At 40.2% G+C, this 16,669-nt stretch overlaps 1 protein-coding gene across 1 annotated transcript; it reads right to left on the bottom strand.

Moving 5' to 3' along the window:
* Positions 1–3,555: 3,555 nt before the first annotated feature.
* Positions 3,556–15,214, bottom strand: usp46 (ubiquitin specific peptidase 46). Its single transcript, XM_067597603.1, has 9 exons — positions 14,830–15,214; positions 10,974–11,054; positions 9,953–10,166; positions 8,931–9,169; positions 8,358–8,434; positions 8,155–8,238; positions 7,877–8,074; positions 7,311–7,389; positions 3,556–7,189 (listed from the first exon to the last, which is right to left on the bottom strand). Exons 1-9 carry the CDS (start codon positions 14,863–14,865, stop codon positions 7,088–7,090), a joined length of 1,110 nt encoding a protein of 369 aa, XP_067453704.1. The 5' UTR covers positions 14,866–15,214; the 3' UTR covers positions 3,556–7,087.
* Positions 15,215–16,669: the final 1,455 nt, after the last annotated feature.

The following is a 16,669-nucleotide window of genomic DNA, read 5'->3' as shown; positions in this document are numbered from 1 at the left end:
TTTGCTCTTTCTCTTTCTCTTTCTATTCTTCGTCTTCATCATCTTTTCTTTTTTTTTTTTTACTAATAGTTAAGAGTTGTTTGTGCCCTCTTCTCAGTGCAATGCATTGCCTTCCCTGCAAGACTGACTCTTTGACGTACAACATTCTGTTAAACTATACAAGTCTACCAAATTTCTTAGGAAGATCTTGTCTGTTTACAGTCTCAGAATGAACAGGGTAATTGTTTATTGATGTTTGCTCTGCTCTGGTTCTCTGTGGAGTATCTTTGATGGAATCTCAGATTTCTCTGGTATCAGACAGCAGGTTGCCAGAGGAATAAGGGTGATATAGCCTTGGCCAACTTTTTTCAAAGCTTACAATAAGACTAGAAGAAAACAAGCCCCAGTTATCTAACATATTACACATTAAGCATATTGAATTTCAGCAAGTTAACTATCAAAACATGTTCTATTACTTTCATACAGATAAGATCTGACTCTCCCTTTGTGTGTGATTACTAAAGTGATTTTAGTGGGTGTGCTGAAGAGCAGAAAGCTTTACAGGTTTTTGTTTGTGTTTTTTTGTTTTTTTACAGAATAGCGGATATTTGTGACTGACACTTTGTGTAACACTTTCCTCTTATCCAACACGCTCCACACTCTGAGCATCACCGTCTGGTTCTTGGGGCCACAGAGAAAAATAGATCAGTCGGATCTCAGTCTGCTGCTGAAACACTTACACCAACAAATAGTCAGTGAAGTGTCGGTTAGAAAACTAGAGCTAGACAAGAGAGACAAGTGGTTATTGGTGAGTGACTAAGTCAGTGTGTGTAGTTAAGGAGGGCATCTCACTGTGGGCTTATATAAATGCCCTATTTAGGGGCTGCATGAATCTGTTGTTCACCACATAACTCTTATAGGATCAATTTTAGAATCAAACATATGCTGCATGTTGTTTTCTGGACATTGTATTAGTAAAAATTGAATCTCTTATTGCCAGTCAATTATTTCAGCTTGGCATTGGCAAACTGATGAGCTATCATTATCTAATCATGACATAGCTTTAGTATCTTTTGTGAACTATATAAGGGACTATGCAGAAAAAGGGCTCATAGTGACACATTATAAACTGGTTTCTTGCTCACACAGACTAAATGGAGGTCACTGAACCATCCTCTCTCTGGGGACTTTGCCAAGGAATTCACAGCAAACTTTTATTTTTAGAGCACTGTTCCAATAATTTGTAACAAATAGCAGGTTAATTTTGGCCTTTTCCAATATTGCTACCACCAAAATAGCCGTGACTAAGGTCTTAGGACTGTGTTGCATGATTTTATTGAGTATAGCATTAAAATAGATTCTTCTGTATACAGTCTTCATTTCTTTGGAACTGATGTCAGAATAAGGCAGTGCATGCGGGCACAGTATTAAAAGGAGACGCTGAATAAACATTGTATCCTCTGGTCCAAGAAAATGTAAACAAGCTCATTAAAAACGGAACTATCAGAGTGATATTTCGTCTGCAAACATCCTCTTTCTTCCTCAGCAGGAACACTTTCTATCCTTTCTTGTCGGTAAACATCCTTGTACAAAAATGGAACTCATACTTAACAAAATTATACTTTGTCTCATAGTTGCTCAGAGAGTTTGCTGCAATTTTTGTTGCTTCCTATTACGGACACTTTTCTGGGAAGAGGCTGAAGGTCTTCCGAAATGTGCTGATAACTAGGTCATTTTTTGTAACATATTGTGTGAGTGTGTGTGTTTGGGTGTTTAGTTTATCTTTCTGTGCAGCTCTCTGTAGGAGATGGAAGTGTTTCTGAGAAGTGCCCAGGCTCTTTTCATAGAAACAGAGTGAGAGGTCAGTATCATGTCCGAGACCACCTGCGGTTTTCTCTGTGGTTTCACTTCTAAATCTAACAAGAAATGACCACAGAAGATGAACATCCTCAGTTGCCCCCTCGTCTTGTTGTGCCTCAAATCATACTCCACACTGGTTGGACCACCGGAAAAATCACACCGGGAAATCCTGTGATCAACACAATCCCACTCTAGTGTTGTATAATGATGATTATGAGACATGGTTGTGAACATTGTTGACCAACAAACAAAATCTTGCCATCATGTCAAAAACTATCATTAAATGTGCAGTTTGTGTATTTTATCTGCTAATCTAACACGCAGTGGGCTTTTCCCCCAATCAACATACCGGTAGTCATGAATGTTCAGTTAATGTGAATGAGCTAATGATGCAGATGATTATTATAATTATGTGTAATTAAAATAATTTGTGAGTCGGGGTCCTTTGAAGCCCGGCAAAGTAGGAAATATGACGCACATGCTATGGTGCTTTGCGACTCATAAAAGTAGTTTGAGATGTCATTTTATCCTTTAAATTGGTGAACACAACATTGTTAATGACTTAATGACGTGTGTGATACAGGATGTGTGTGACACATGAATAAAGAAATTGTCTACTGCGTTGTTTTGTTGAATGCAGCCTCCAAAGGGAGAGTAGACAGAGAGTTGAAGGTGAAAAAGATGCGAGAGAAAAGAAAAAAAGGTGGAAGTATCAACACAGATTAAAGATTGTGCCAGACTCCTGGCAGCTGTTGTATTCTTCCTCCCGGGGGATTATTGGAGGTTTCAGGGTGACTGAGAGGACACTAAGCTGATAGCTGTGAAGATAGACATGTTGTCTAATTTTCAGTGAAAACCAAATCAAACAGGACAATGCTTTTGATGTCTTCTACACAGGCTTGGATGCCGTAGAGGTGACAAATGGTCGTGATAATGTTCTCTCCACATGATCTTCTTCCTGAGACGAGAGTAGCCTTAATGTTGTCTGGGTAATATCCTTGTAATGAAAAATGTTATCCGGATGCTCTCAAAGGATGGAAATACAGGAATAACACTAAAGCTGTGTTGTAATTCCATAATATTTCTAAGTAGGTTTTGAGTGTGTATTATGTTCACATTAGAAAATTGACATAGGAAAGTATACTAAAAACAATCAGCTTGTTTGTTAATATTATAATCATGCTTAACAGCTGAGTGTGCTGTTGATGGACAGGAAATGCTTCTCCCACAACAAGCAAAGCAAATGGAGGAGCTGTGTTAACGCAGCTTTGAAAAAAATAAATAACGTCTCTGGGGAAATGTTTTGATATGTTTGTGAAATTGAATTGCCAGTGACATTACAAAGTCTGATTGACCGGCATCTCTGCACAAATCATTTCCTGTTAGTAAAATTCAAGATTCAAGAAACTTTGTCTGTCACATAGTAACAGAAATTCCTCTTTGACAATCAAAGAGAAAGATAGACAAACATAACAATAACGTAGTAGAAACAGTAAAAACATAGTAAAATAAGTCATGAATGCTAACATCAATACTGTAAAAAGACAGTTCAAGTGTGAATACATCAGTATGTGCCTAGTGTGATTTATTTAGGGCAGAAATGGCCGAGGGGATGAAGGACATTTAGTTAATGACGAGAGGAAGCAATTGTGTCTAAAACGGTTCATCTTCCCATTCAGGAAGCAGCTGGGCAATAAACATAAACACTCCAGCAAATTAGTTGATAGTCATTTTTATTGAACAGAAGAAAAAAACAAAACAAAACAAAACTCAAAATGAGTGTTTTAGGCCCAATCTCAATGTCCCCCCTAAGGCCTGAACCCTCACAGACTTAATTGACATCACCTGGTGTGGTGCGAGAGGCTGCAAGGGCTCGAAATGGTATATAATCTTTTTTTTTTTTTTAAACGCTTCTGGGCTTCCCTTGTTAACCCTGTATTTAACGTCACAACGCCATGTACTGTGGGTAATTCCATCAGGCAAATGCTGCCTACAAAAATAGAGTCGTGTTTACCATGTTCATGAGACGAGTCCATATGAACCCCTCTTGTGGTATTCACTTCAGAAGTGAAAATTTTCGAAAAGCTCAGAGTTCACAAGTTGTGACGTGTTGTTGACATCTTCAGAAATGGCGGAGGCCATGGAAGTTCATTTTGCAGTGGATGGTAAGTTAATATATTTAATTTTTTCTTAGTAATTTTATATGTCTGAGGAAAATGTTGATATTCCCAATGGCCTTATCTTCCTCTGTAATTATGTCTTTGCATTTCCTGCATTGTGTTACCAGCTCGCTAGCCAGCTAAACTGTTAGCCTTGGTGGCTTCTAGACACCAACAGTAACGTTAATATTAGCTGATGTAGCTAGCTTCTGGCGTCCTTGTAGCCTCACAGCGGTGTTCTTACAACTTAACCACTTGAACACCAAGCATATCGTGTACATGACTTCCCATGTCGTAAACCACGAGCTCAAGAGTTGCATTTGAAGGCAGCAAAAGTCTGCGGAAATGCGGACTTACAGAAAGTTTGCATAAAGGGCTCAAAAATTCTGCGAGAGCCCTCATGCATTTGATGATTTGACAGTGGGACAGCCCTAAGCCCTCGCAGACTTAGCAGGAACGCGCCTCAAAGTCCGTGAGTATGGACACTGGGATTGGGCCTTAGACTGTGGTTCTTCATGTTAAAGTATTGAAGCTCATCACTAATAAAGTGCACTTTCAGTTTACAGCCAAATGGAGAGTCAGAATCATCTCCGCCTTCCCTCCCACAAGCTCAATCAGATCCCACCTGGTGGAGCTCTCCTAGGTAGAACACTATCACAGTAAGATAAATTAGACCAAGTGCAACAACTGAGCATCTCAGTGAGGGCGAGTGCATAAGTGTTAATGGAAGATCAGCGCATTGAGAGTCTCTTTCTTCTCACCCGGGTCTAAAATGTCTCAGACTATTCCTTCTAACGCTCTCTACCCTGGTTCAGTTAAACCCGACAAGAACGGCAATAATATGACAGTTGGTGATTCTGTATGATTCTCTGATTGATTATGTGATTGAGTGATTGTAAATAGCACAGTATTTCTTAACAGGGTTCCATTTATGGTCAACGGTAAGCTAAAATCTTTGTCATGAGTGTTTTTTGTTTTTACATTTTAAGATCTTCACTTTAAAAAAATATTTTCCTATTTCCAGAAGTGTTTTCTACATAATATATATGTACAGTTGTATCTTTACAAAGAAAATAATGTTCTGTTAAAGACATGTTGCAAGGTCAATATCGACTCCAGTTTGGCACATATTCCTCATGACTTCATCCAGTAACAGACTAAATGGAAGAGACAGCAGAAACAAGTGCATTCAACATCCCAAGTTTCACTATTTTCACCTTAAATTCTGTCTTTCCTGTTTAGACACAGACACTAAGCTACCAAATTAATCCTATTCCTACCTCTTATTTAAAATGAGATGTGTTTGAAATGGTAATATCCTCTGATGTGCAGCAAATAGGAATGTCATTGACATGAAAACAAGGCGTTTGATGTTGTACTATACAGGACATGGCAACAAACCCTGGGGAATAGGCCAAAGAGAAGATCATCTACGAGGGATACTGTATTAACTAACATTGAAACATGAATTTTACCTGTACGGGAGCATGTCCTACATATGAAATACACAAGTCACGTTATCAAAGTCAGAGACAAATCAAGAAAAAAACTGTAGTTCAACATAGGAGTAATAATAAAAGAAAAAGACAATGCCATGTAAGGTTGCAAAAAGAGATGGATGACAGAATGTTGCAGCAAACATCCCAGCAGGTAGTGGGCATTATATGTGTTAAAAAGGGGAGTATTATTTTGATCATGGTCACACAAACACAAAGCACTGGGAAAAGATCAGCTGCTAAGAAACACGTCTAGCACTAACATTTAAATGTACTGTATATCAAGTCTCACGGGGTAATTCCACAGTGAATATCTTCCCCTGTTATTGCACTATTTTCTCCTTTTTTTTAATGTCAATCAAAAGATTAGGCAGTTGTGGGTTTTGTCTCTCTTGCATCATGTTAATCTGTCTCATCTTTTCACGTGACATGCGAACAACAAACTGATAAAACCAATTTTTTTTTTTGTTGCAACCCAGCCATAGCTGTCCTATCAAGTTGTGTATTAAATACACCATGAAAGCTTAGACAATAAGTCTTAACATACGCAGCTCTGAAATGAGCCTTATTACACACATAAACCTTCATTAACAAGCAGTCAGCATTACGAATAACAGTAATAAATATGTTAAGTTCAATAAATAGGGTTTTTTTTTTTAATATCAGAATAAAAAATTATAAAGATTCAGCTGATCTGAATGGAGATCCATTTGATAGAGAAAGGTCTACTAATGTTAAAAACAGCAGTATGTCCTTTCGTGTGTAGTGTTGTTGGATCAAGTGTTAAAAGTATTGGATCATATCTGGTTAGACAGGCAGCAGCTCATAGAGTGATTCTCTACGGGATAAAGACGACCTTCGTACTGTCAAGAGTTAATCATTTTAGGTAGTTTTCAGCATGTGAGTTCTTGCTAATTAATGCTAAGGTATTGCTTCAAAACCATTAGAAATGCATGAAATCTATCTGTGCCTATTATACAGTGTTTGTCTCCAACTTCATTCACTTCTCATGCATCCACCAGGGACATGAACATATCAAAGGACTGGACAGTGATGTGGGGAAATAGCCCTAATGAAAAGGGGGGGGGGGACACCTAATGGAAGTAGACCTTATATACATATAAATGATATAGTACAATTTCTGACAACCGTCTGTCTGTATGTGAACCAGACCCTTCACCCCGTCATCATCCTGGTAGTGAATCACCTCTGCAGGCTTCTCCTACCAGCCTACACCAAAGGGAGCAGGGTTTGATGTGGATGTAGACTCCTTTTTGTTTCTGTCATGCTGTAGAGCATTTTTTTTTTGCCTTTCTTTTAAAGTGCAGTCCAGATGCAGGTGACTAAAACATGAGAAGCAAATTATACAGAGAGAGATGAGGAACAGGAAAAAAAAAAAAAAAAACCCCAGGGGCAGGCGCTGAGGGTAGAGGATTGGCACATACGTCAGAAGAGGTCTGACATGGAGGAGGGGAGGAGGAGGAGGAGGATGGGGTAGAGGTGGCAGGAGTCTGGGTTTGTAAAGGTAAAAAAAAACAAACAAACAGGTCTCATCCTGCTCAGTCTCTTCCTGTGTCACTGATCCAGCTCCAGTCACTCCCTGGACTGGTAGAAGAGGATGTATCCCGACTCAGAGTTCTTAGAGATGTCTGAGGTAAGCCCATAAAACTCCTCGATGGCCTGGGCGTCAATTTTCTGCACGACACAAGAGAGACACGGTTGACTGATAGCACAAACAATATGAAATGATACAAACAGGTGAGTCAAGGAACATCAAGAAGACAATAATAGGCCAAGGGTAGTGTGGGTGACGCACCTCCACGATGTCATCGTCAAACAGCAGCCAGAAGCCATGACTCTTCACTATGGTGATGTAATGACCTCTGTTTGGGCCACTGTGGAAACAGAGACAGTGACTCTCTTTTATACACATGTTGCATCTCAGAACTCACACGTTGCACTGCTTCTGTTTAAGCTTTCAGCAGGAGCTGCTGAACATTCCCGAACAAATACTCATTGTCATTGTATTAGGACAGACTTGGATTTATGCTAAGCTAACCAACTGTTGACTGTAGTTTCACATTTAATAGACCGATAGAGTTGTATTTATCTTCTCATCTAACTCTGAGCTAGAAAGCAAAGTGTATTTCCCAGAATATCGAACTGTTATTTTAATATTACATAGAATAGAGTGATTGGATACAATGAGAATCAATGGCCCGTGTGTGTGTGTGTGTGTGGATGACCTTGGCCAGACCTGCTTTGCACTTCAGCAAATCTTAAGTCTGTTTTGTCGTGTTGTTGTATCTTAAGACCTGGCACTAGGATATTATCTTAACATCCTGGTCTTTTATTTTGGCGCCGGTAATCAATATACTGTACCTGCCACAGTGAACCACCACAGCCACTAGATCATACATGCGATCCAAGTTGACTGCATCTCCAGATGTGTTGAACAGACGGAGCTCTAGCGGGAAAACCACTCGATAGGACAGCTTGGTGTAGCGGTGCAGCTGCTCCATGTACTTGAACCTCTTCAAGTGAAGCGCCAGGATCATAGGAAGCTTCTTCACACGCATCCTGTAGAGAGCCGCACAAAGTCAGATGAGTGTGTGTTTTCGCACACATCGGGGTGGTATTTAGCGTAGTGCTTTACTGACCGTTTCTGTGCTTCCTGCTTGCTGCAGCATGTCTCACAGTAGTATTTGTATTCACTGCACAATGTCTCTGTGTTACTGAAGTCCCTGGAGAGGACAGCATGCCACAGGAGGCTTGGTTATTCGATCTCGCTCACCCAAAAGGGAGTATGGTCTACTTAAAGCCTTTTAGGTTTGACTGAATGTATAACAAAAATCAATACTACCTGAGACAGTGTGTTATTGATGTGTTCTGCTCCACATCCACAGAAAGATCCAGAAAATCTTCATCTTTGCTGCTCACCTGTCAAAGAGAGGGAGGGACAGTGATGTCACTGAACTGTCTTTGACTGAGTCAGTGAGGATAAGCCTGCGCCGCTGTGACAGAGCACCCACCCGCCTACAGCTACACACACACACACACAGTCTTTGAAATGCTTATTACACTGAGCAGCTTTTGTCTCTGCAGAGCAGCGGCTTGGTGTTTGCAGAGGTTGTTCAGGGCAACCCGTCCCACTGTTCGCCCTCACCGTTTTGAGGACAAAGCCTCTGGCAGCCCTGATGTAAAGTGGGTGGCCAGAGCCCACCAGGGTTGCTCACTACATCTCTTTTTTTTTTTCCTCATCTCTCAGCATCTCTGCAAAGGGATCATCCCTTTTTTCACACTCATTCAGGAGGGATCTCTTATTCAGGGGTGACTCAAGGACTGACAGATAATGTATGAAAGGACAATTGTTGAACTGTAATCAGTAATCAAGCAGAACATAAAATATACAACCCGAGCAAATACAGCCACACACCGTTTCACAGTTGAGGCAGCGTGTCTCATTGGTCAGTGTGCCTTGGAAGATATCGTGAACCCACGTGGGCTCTGTCTTGTTCTCTGTCTCGGTCTCCGTGGTGATGGCGGTGCCGTTGTTCTTGAGGCGTCCGTTCTGCTTTTCCTGCTTCTTCTCCTCCTGCAGGATGTCGGCCACCGTGTTTAGCAGGTAGTTGAGAAACTCGTGGGCATCCTGCTGCATGTAGTTGTCAAACAGATCTGGAGGGTGAAGGTAAAGGGAGATAACTCATAGGTGGGAGATGATGGGGATGTCCAAATCTTGATTCCGATCATTTACTACTGATTTTCTGCAAATACTCAATCTAATATTAATATTTCTGTATATCATATTGCTGCACAGTGTTTTGAGTGTCAATGTGATCAATAATAGACCTTTTTCACTGAGGACATTCTGACAAGCACAGCTGTAATTGATAACATTAATGATTGCTGGCTCACTGGCATACCAACCTAAACAGAGCCATCATTACTGTGATTAGTTACACCTGCGCTTTCCCCGCTATCAAAAATCTATTCTGAGAATTTCTGCCATGAGAAATCCACTGTAAATCAGGTTAATTAAACCAGAAAGCTTTACCGATATTACAAACATCCATACACACACTCCTGTTTTGACAGATCTGTATGTGAAAGGTGAAACTGAGAAGTGGAGAGTCAGGAGAAGGAGGGGAAAAAAATAAAAAAAAAAGGTCCAGAGAGGAGGCAGCTGACCAAAAGCTCAGTCCCAACAGAGATGGCATTGTTCATTCGCATAAAGAGCTTCCTCAATATGGACAGCAGAGAACAGTCGGCCTCTCTGTCAGCTCTACTCTCTGAATGACCTTACCACCAACATGCACCTGCCCTTCACCTCTGATATTCAGACTACATTAAAGACAACATCTCTTCGAATACAAGACACAAAACCGCAACCGAGCCATAACAGCAGATTGGAACTGTTTTACGACTCTTTTACGACTTTCACCGGGCATGATCTCTCACCGTTCTCCTTCCGTAGGCGGGAGATGAACTTCTTGGGCGGGATGACGCCCACTTTCTTCTTCTGTGTGGCGATGGAGTGGAAGAGGTCAGCCAGGCATGTGAGCAGGTTCTCCTTCTTCTTCTGCTGGGCTTTGTAGGCCAGCACGTTCTCCCGGAAAGGCCGGCAGAAGTAGAGCGCCTGCAGCACTGAGTTACAGTAGCATGTGTTTCCAAACTGACGAGAGACAGGAAGAAGAAACAGGAAGAAAAAAAAACGATTAGGGAAACGATTCATTTATAAACATGAAACAAGAACTTTTCCAATTAGAATATGTGAGACCTTTCTGAACAAGGTCACAGCTCAGGAGATCATAAAGAGAATCAGTGGTAGAAATGATGTCAGAAAAAAAGTAAAGCAAAGTCTTTGCTATAAAATCAAACATTGTTTTTCTTTTAATGTCAGTTCCTTCTTTTACCTTCATGTTATTTGCAATAGTTTAGTTTTTTGAAATTTCAGTTATGTAACCATCACTGTGATATGTCTGAGGTTCTTAATTGTCTTAAAATGCCAGAAGAACATTTTATTAGTTAGCATTCATTTTTAAATGTATTCATTTTTATTAGGCACTTTATTTGAAGTATTTGGAAGTTTGAAGTTGTTCTAATGTTCATTTTTACAATCATGAATTACTGATAAATGATTTTGTTATGTAACTGTTGTTTTTTTCCTCGTTTGTCATGTGTTTTTTCTGTATTTTGTGTCTTTTTGTATGCACCACCAAATAGTTGGCAAAATGGACTGACTTGTCGGTACCAGCTTATCCTGTTAACATTTGTTCAAACGACATTAATGAAACAGAATCACACTAGATTGGCCAACAGATCCACAAACAACACAACCTGTTATTTTCAATACTAGCCGTCCAGTAGAGAACATGTGACTCATCGGGGTCCCGTTCTAGCTTGTCTGTTTTGAAAAATGACACCAGTGTTTTTTGGCAATGACCTTTGTTCATGTAAGAGAGGATTTAGCGATGCTTACATTGACCAATCCAAAGTAGTGTTCATTGATTGGGAATTGCTCCGGGCCGATGTCTTTCTCCAGAGCAGAGGCATTGGTGCCCTGAAAGGACCAGAGAGAAAACATGAGACATGAAAACATGAAAATGTGCTTTGTGAGAACATTCTGCACAACATTAAAGGTAGAATGAGGAGAACTTTCCTAAAAACAACAATGTATAGACTCATACAAAAATAATCCCTCTCAATCATCACTTCTGACCCACTAGAAGTGTGTGGCGGTGTCGGTATCATCAGAAACTTCGCCCTCTGCCTGTATTTTCTTATTTTGCTGCGTTCGGGACGTTTCTGGGCGTCATCCTTTGAGCAGCGGGTGTGTAGCCCCCAGCCAATGACAGCACGCAAGGTGTGAGGGCGGGACTCTATAAAAACATAGCGACATAGCACTTCTGGTGTCATTGAGCCGGGGAGGACGGGTCAACTTTGAATGTCGTGTTTAAAAACCGCAACCGACAAATCCTACTCATTCTGCCTTTCACTAATGTTATCGTCACATTTACGCAACGTGCAGCTCATATCACACAGTTTACTCATTGTGCTTACAAGGCTAAGATGAAAGCCAGTATTTCCATGTATGTATAAGCAAATTAATATGGAAAGTTTGGATAGTTAACGAGTACTAGCAGGCTAAACCAAATATAGAGGCCTATCTCTCATACACTTTAAATCATAAACCATCCTTTTGGTCAAATTTCAAGGTCTCAGTTTCCCACAGAATATTACAGCTTATCTCGATTCCTTTGGCAGCCAGGCAAAAAAAAACTTTCCATCAAAGTAGAAAAAGGATATGGTCTAAATTGGTGCACCCATGTCAAAAGTCAGCGGTATTTTACGCCTGATTGCTGAAACAGACCACTTATCTCATGTCAGAGCCTTTTCACTTTTCAGAGCTCAAAGCTTTTTTTTTCCAAATGAACCGCAGCTTTGTTGAGCGAACACAGAAGACAATTTAGTTTGACTTTCAATGACTGTCATTTCTCTCTGTCAAAGCAGACTGTGAATGCCTCTTTGTCCAGAGTGCTGCTTCCAGTCTGACATACTGCAGCGCACATGCAGGCACAAGTCCATGTACTGTACACACACACACACTTTCTTCAGAAGGATATCTAACAATGCAATCACTGACCTCAAGCCTTTATTCTACAAAATCTAGGTGACATTTGTGGAAAAAGTCAGTGAAAATGTAGCATTAGTTCACCTGGCAGTCTGTAGGAATCTAAACAAAATATCCATGCAACCCCTACTGACACCTGATACCACATTTGAACGCTTCATTATAAAACAGCAGGCAGCGGCATTATTTATTTAAAAGGAAAAAGAAAATTCTTAATCCTTGATAGTCTCAAAGAAAACAATGCAGAACAAGACTGAAGCTCCCACACACTGCCGTCACTTTTATTATTATTATTGTCGTCTGCAGCTGGAAACTTTCAGTCTTACCTTATGTATAAAATGTATTTGTTTTCTTCTTGCTTTGCCTCAAGATCCTTAACAGACGTATTGCAAATAATAAACGGTAGAATCAGTGTGCTGGTGCCCTGAATATGCCACAGCATCCTTCATCATTTTAAGTCCTCCTCCACTCAAAAATATGCTTGCAAAATGAGCTTCACTGTGCAGAATGATGTATGTGCAGAGTTTGACACTAGAAGGCTGTTTTCACATTGGTCTGCTGAAAGTGGAAAGTTTCTCTGTGCTCACTGAAAATCCAATTTTAAGGGACGGGCCCACAAGCAGGATTTGTGAAACCTCCGCTGCACAAACACTGAGAAGTGACTTTTCAGTGAAGTAGGAGACATCTTGTGTCCAGCAGTTAAACTTCTGAAATGAAATATATTTGCATATTCATAGTATCTGATATTTTTAATTAGGGAGAAGGAGTAGATGTAATTTTGAGGATTTTAACAAGATAACGGTTCTTTTTTTGTGGAAAAACCATATCAGACACACATTTTTATTCAAAGTAAGGGTATTTTATATACATCTTTGAACATCTCTGGAGGACGTCTCCTAGAGAAACATGCACACAGCTGCTTATGTGCCTGCAGGTGCGTTTCAGCCAAAAATTACAAAATGAATAAACTGCAGGTTTTGTTTTGCACAAAGGAAGAGTTTTGTCTGGTGCAATGCATAACTGTGGAAAACAGTTCATTGCATTAAACATCAGTTATGTCATTTTGCATTCAAATGAGAGAAATATTCTTATTAATGCTGTGATATCAACCATAACGTTCAGTTCTGCAACCTGGAGAAGCTTACTGTGCAATAACACACTGGCTGTCACAAAGCCTTTCAAGTGCAGGTTTGACTAGTAACCGTTGAGACATCATATAACCAAATGGCAACCAATCGTCACAAATACATTTGTAAGACTCATAACGTACACATGCATAACTTTTGTCATGAGCAGGCTGGACTATTTTAATTCTCTGTTTTGGGTTTTCTAAACAAAATAACCCATAATTTACAACTTATTCAGAACTCAGCCGCACCAGTTCTGACCAGGAAAAAAAACAAAGAAAAATTCACATCACTCCAGTCCTCTGTAACCTTTAAAGGCTACCTTTTGTTTTCAGAATACAATTCAAAACCCTCCTCCTGGTTTACAAAGCACTTAAAGGGAAACTTCAGGATTTTTTCAACCAATTGTCCCATCTTTTTGTGTCTAAGTGACTAATGGGGACAACAATTTTTGATATTGGTCCAGTATTTCAGCAACAACAATACAACTCTTGCAAGATTTCAGAATTTCTCCTTGAGCGAGCGAATCCTCGGGTTCCCAGCTTTCAGATGATGTATACCACTTCGATGTGGCATATACTGTTGACCTGCTATCTCCCTCTAAAGATCCCCTGTCCTCCTTCCCAGCAGAAATGGGTCTATGGTAGGAGGGTGGGAGTGGAAGAGGTTAACGGTCTGGCTCCACAGCACATATCAGACATGCTGTCAGTTTACTATCCCAGCAGATCTCTCAGGTCACACAGTGCATTCAGTATTTATGCACCTAAAGAAAGGAACTGTTTGCCTGCTGATCTTTGACCTGCTCCAATTGTGTTCTTTTAAGTCAAGCATTTTCTTACATGAACACACTGTATTTGTACAGTATGTATGTTTGTGTGTGTGTGTATGCATGCAGATTTTTAAAGCACATTTTTGCTGTTTTTGTGGTGGTGCCATACAAATAAAATCTGAATTGAACTGAGTGACTTGTTTTGCAAGGATACAGAGTGATAACTTATTAAAATGTCATTAAAGCAGGACATTAGTATCCAGTCTATATAAAGAGAAGGCCAATAGCATTAAGCAGAGCCGTTTAAGTCTGTTCTTACCCACTCTTCACTGTCCCTGAACACAACATAAACACAGATTAGTGCAGATCCCTGCTGTCTGCTACCAGGATGTCACCGGCCCTGTGTAGCACCACATTATGCAATCACAACAAGCTGTCAAAGGCTTCATTCACCTGTCAGTCACCGGTGACAGACACACAAACCGCACAGTGTGTGTCGTCTCGCCAGGCTGCAACAAACACTGTCAACGCTGCGGGAAGCATTAGTGTGCAAAGGTCTGTGACACATATCATACATATCAAGATATGGGATGCAGGCCTTTCCTCTTAAACTAGGACATCTCAGATTTACTGTGCATACTGGTTATAAAGAGCCTGCATCCTGCACAGTGTATGTGTATGTGTATGTGTGTATGTGTGTGTGTGCAGGGGGGGAGGCGACTCACCCATGTACATCATTACACACCAGGTTCAACACAGTGGCTGCAGGCAGATCGATAGCTACACAGATAACCAGCAAATTACTCACCATATTACAAATGGAGGCGATGTTTCTGACAGTCATTTAGTTTACAGTGTCCCCCTCACCGCCATCTTTATAAAATAAACATGACTTGAGAGCAAGGCGACGCTGTGAAATGAAGTTAAATCGCAGCCGCGGCTGGAGGCCAGACTGCAACCCCGAGCGTCAGAAAGCAGGCAGAGAGACACGGAGCACCATGCAGCAAGCACGGAGCTGAGCGTCCAGCTGCACTCAGCGTCGACACGGCTCCATCCTCACACACGGTTAACGCAGACGGCGGCTGGAAAGCGTCAATGCATGAGCGAATGGTGGACGGCCGAAGTTGCAGGCGGCAGGTTTGTTAGCAACAATCAGGAAACCAGCCTGCTGTGTGAGGGAGCGCAGTAGCCCCGCCCATCTGAGATAAACTCTACAGCTGATTGGTTGAGATTTTCTGTGTGTGATTGACAGAATTAGACAGCCAAACATAGACCTGGATGGTAAAGCTTAGTTGACCTGCAGCCAATCATCGGTAGCTATTTGAAGCAATGGCTTGTGGGAGTTGTAGTTTATTATTGGGATGTGTGTAAAGAGATGTAAGCTAATATGCAAAATATGTTTTATCAAAGATGTACACAATAGGGCTGCAACTAACGATTGTTTTCAGTTATCAGTTAATGAAGTAACTAAGTGTGTGAATTTGCGATTTGTTATTTTGGGCTATATAAATAAAATTGACTAATTCATCTGTTTGTTTGTTTTTAATTAATTGATTAATTTAGTCTCTAGACTGTCAGAAAATACTGGAAAATTTCCCTCACATGCGGTGTGTCCCCAACTGAGATCTTCAAATTGCTTATTTTGTCCAACCAAAAGTCCAAAATCTAAATATGTTCAATTCATAGTAATACAGAACACAGAAACACAATGAAGCTGGAGCATGGCAACACTTTTGCTTGATTAATAACTTACTCAATTAATTGATTATTAAAGTTGTTGACAATATGTTTTCACTACTCGTTTCAGCAATAATGAAAACAACTAATAGTTAATAGTTACTGATTTGTTCATAAAAAAACATTTAAAAAAAAATTAAAGGGGCACCTCAACATGTTTGGTAGTGCAATTTCATAAGGATGGTGGGATTTACAAGACTGTTTAAAAGACAAATGAACAAAAGTGATGCTAGGAAAGTGGAGATTATTATTATTACCTTTATTTAAACTCGAAAATCATTAAGGGCTGGCCCTCATTTACAATTATGTCGAGTATAATTAAATAATAACAAAAGATACATGATAAAAGAAAACAATCAATTAAAACAAGTATAAGTACAGTTAATAAAGGAAACAAGATACAAGATATAAAAACAAATCAATTAAAACAAGTACAAACAGAAGTTAAGTGATTGTTGATCATAGATTTAAAGTGATCAAGGGTTACTAAAGTATCAGTTTTTAGGGTCTCTGCAAAGATTTCCACACGGTCGGAGCATGAAATCAAAAAGCAGATCTTCCAAACTCAGTACAAACTCGAGGGACTTGTAGTGAAAGCCAGTCGTTAGACCGAGTATAATATGGTCCAGAGGACCAATCAAACATAGATGTGATATAAGATGGCAGCCTCCCAATAAGGGCCTTGTAGATAAACAAATACATATGCTTATCACGTCTTTCAGACAGAGAAGACCACCCAACCTTTTCGTGCATAATACAATGATGAGTGCTATAAACATCAGCAGTAATAAACCTGAGGGCAGAATGATAAACAGCATCCAAGGGCTTAGTAGAGGCAGAGGCATGCCTATAAAACACATCACCATAATCCAAGACAGAGAGAAAAACAGCTTCAACAATCTTTTTCCTAC

The sequence above is a fragment of the Thunnus thynnus genome, chromosome 8 (assembly GCF_963924715.1).
Source record: "Thunnus thynnus chromosome 8, fThuThy2.1, whole genome shotgun sequence".
In the NCBI taxonomy this organism is placed as follows: Eukaryota; Metazoa; Chordata; class Actinopteri; order Scombriformes; family Scombridae; genus Thunnus; species Thunnus thynnus.
Note: the sequence above shows the minus strand (reverse complement) of the source record. Positions and strands in the feature narration are given on the sequence as shown.

Bases quoted from the DNA above. Each gene is read 5' to 3' on its own strand.
- usp46 (XM_067597603.1), bottom strand. From the start codon at position 14,865: ATGACTGTCAGAAACATCGCCTCCATTTGTAATATG. The intron at 11,055-14,829 runs GTGAGTAATTTG...TGGTCCTTTCAG, and splicing joins TCGCCTCCATTTGTAATATG to GGCACCAATGCCTCTGCTCT. The intron at 8,435-8,930 runs GTGTGTGGCTGT...TCTCTTTGACAG, and splicing joins GCTGCCTCAACTGTGAAACG to GTGAGCAGCAAAGATGAAGA.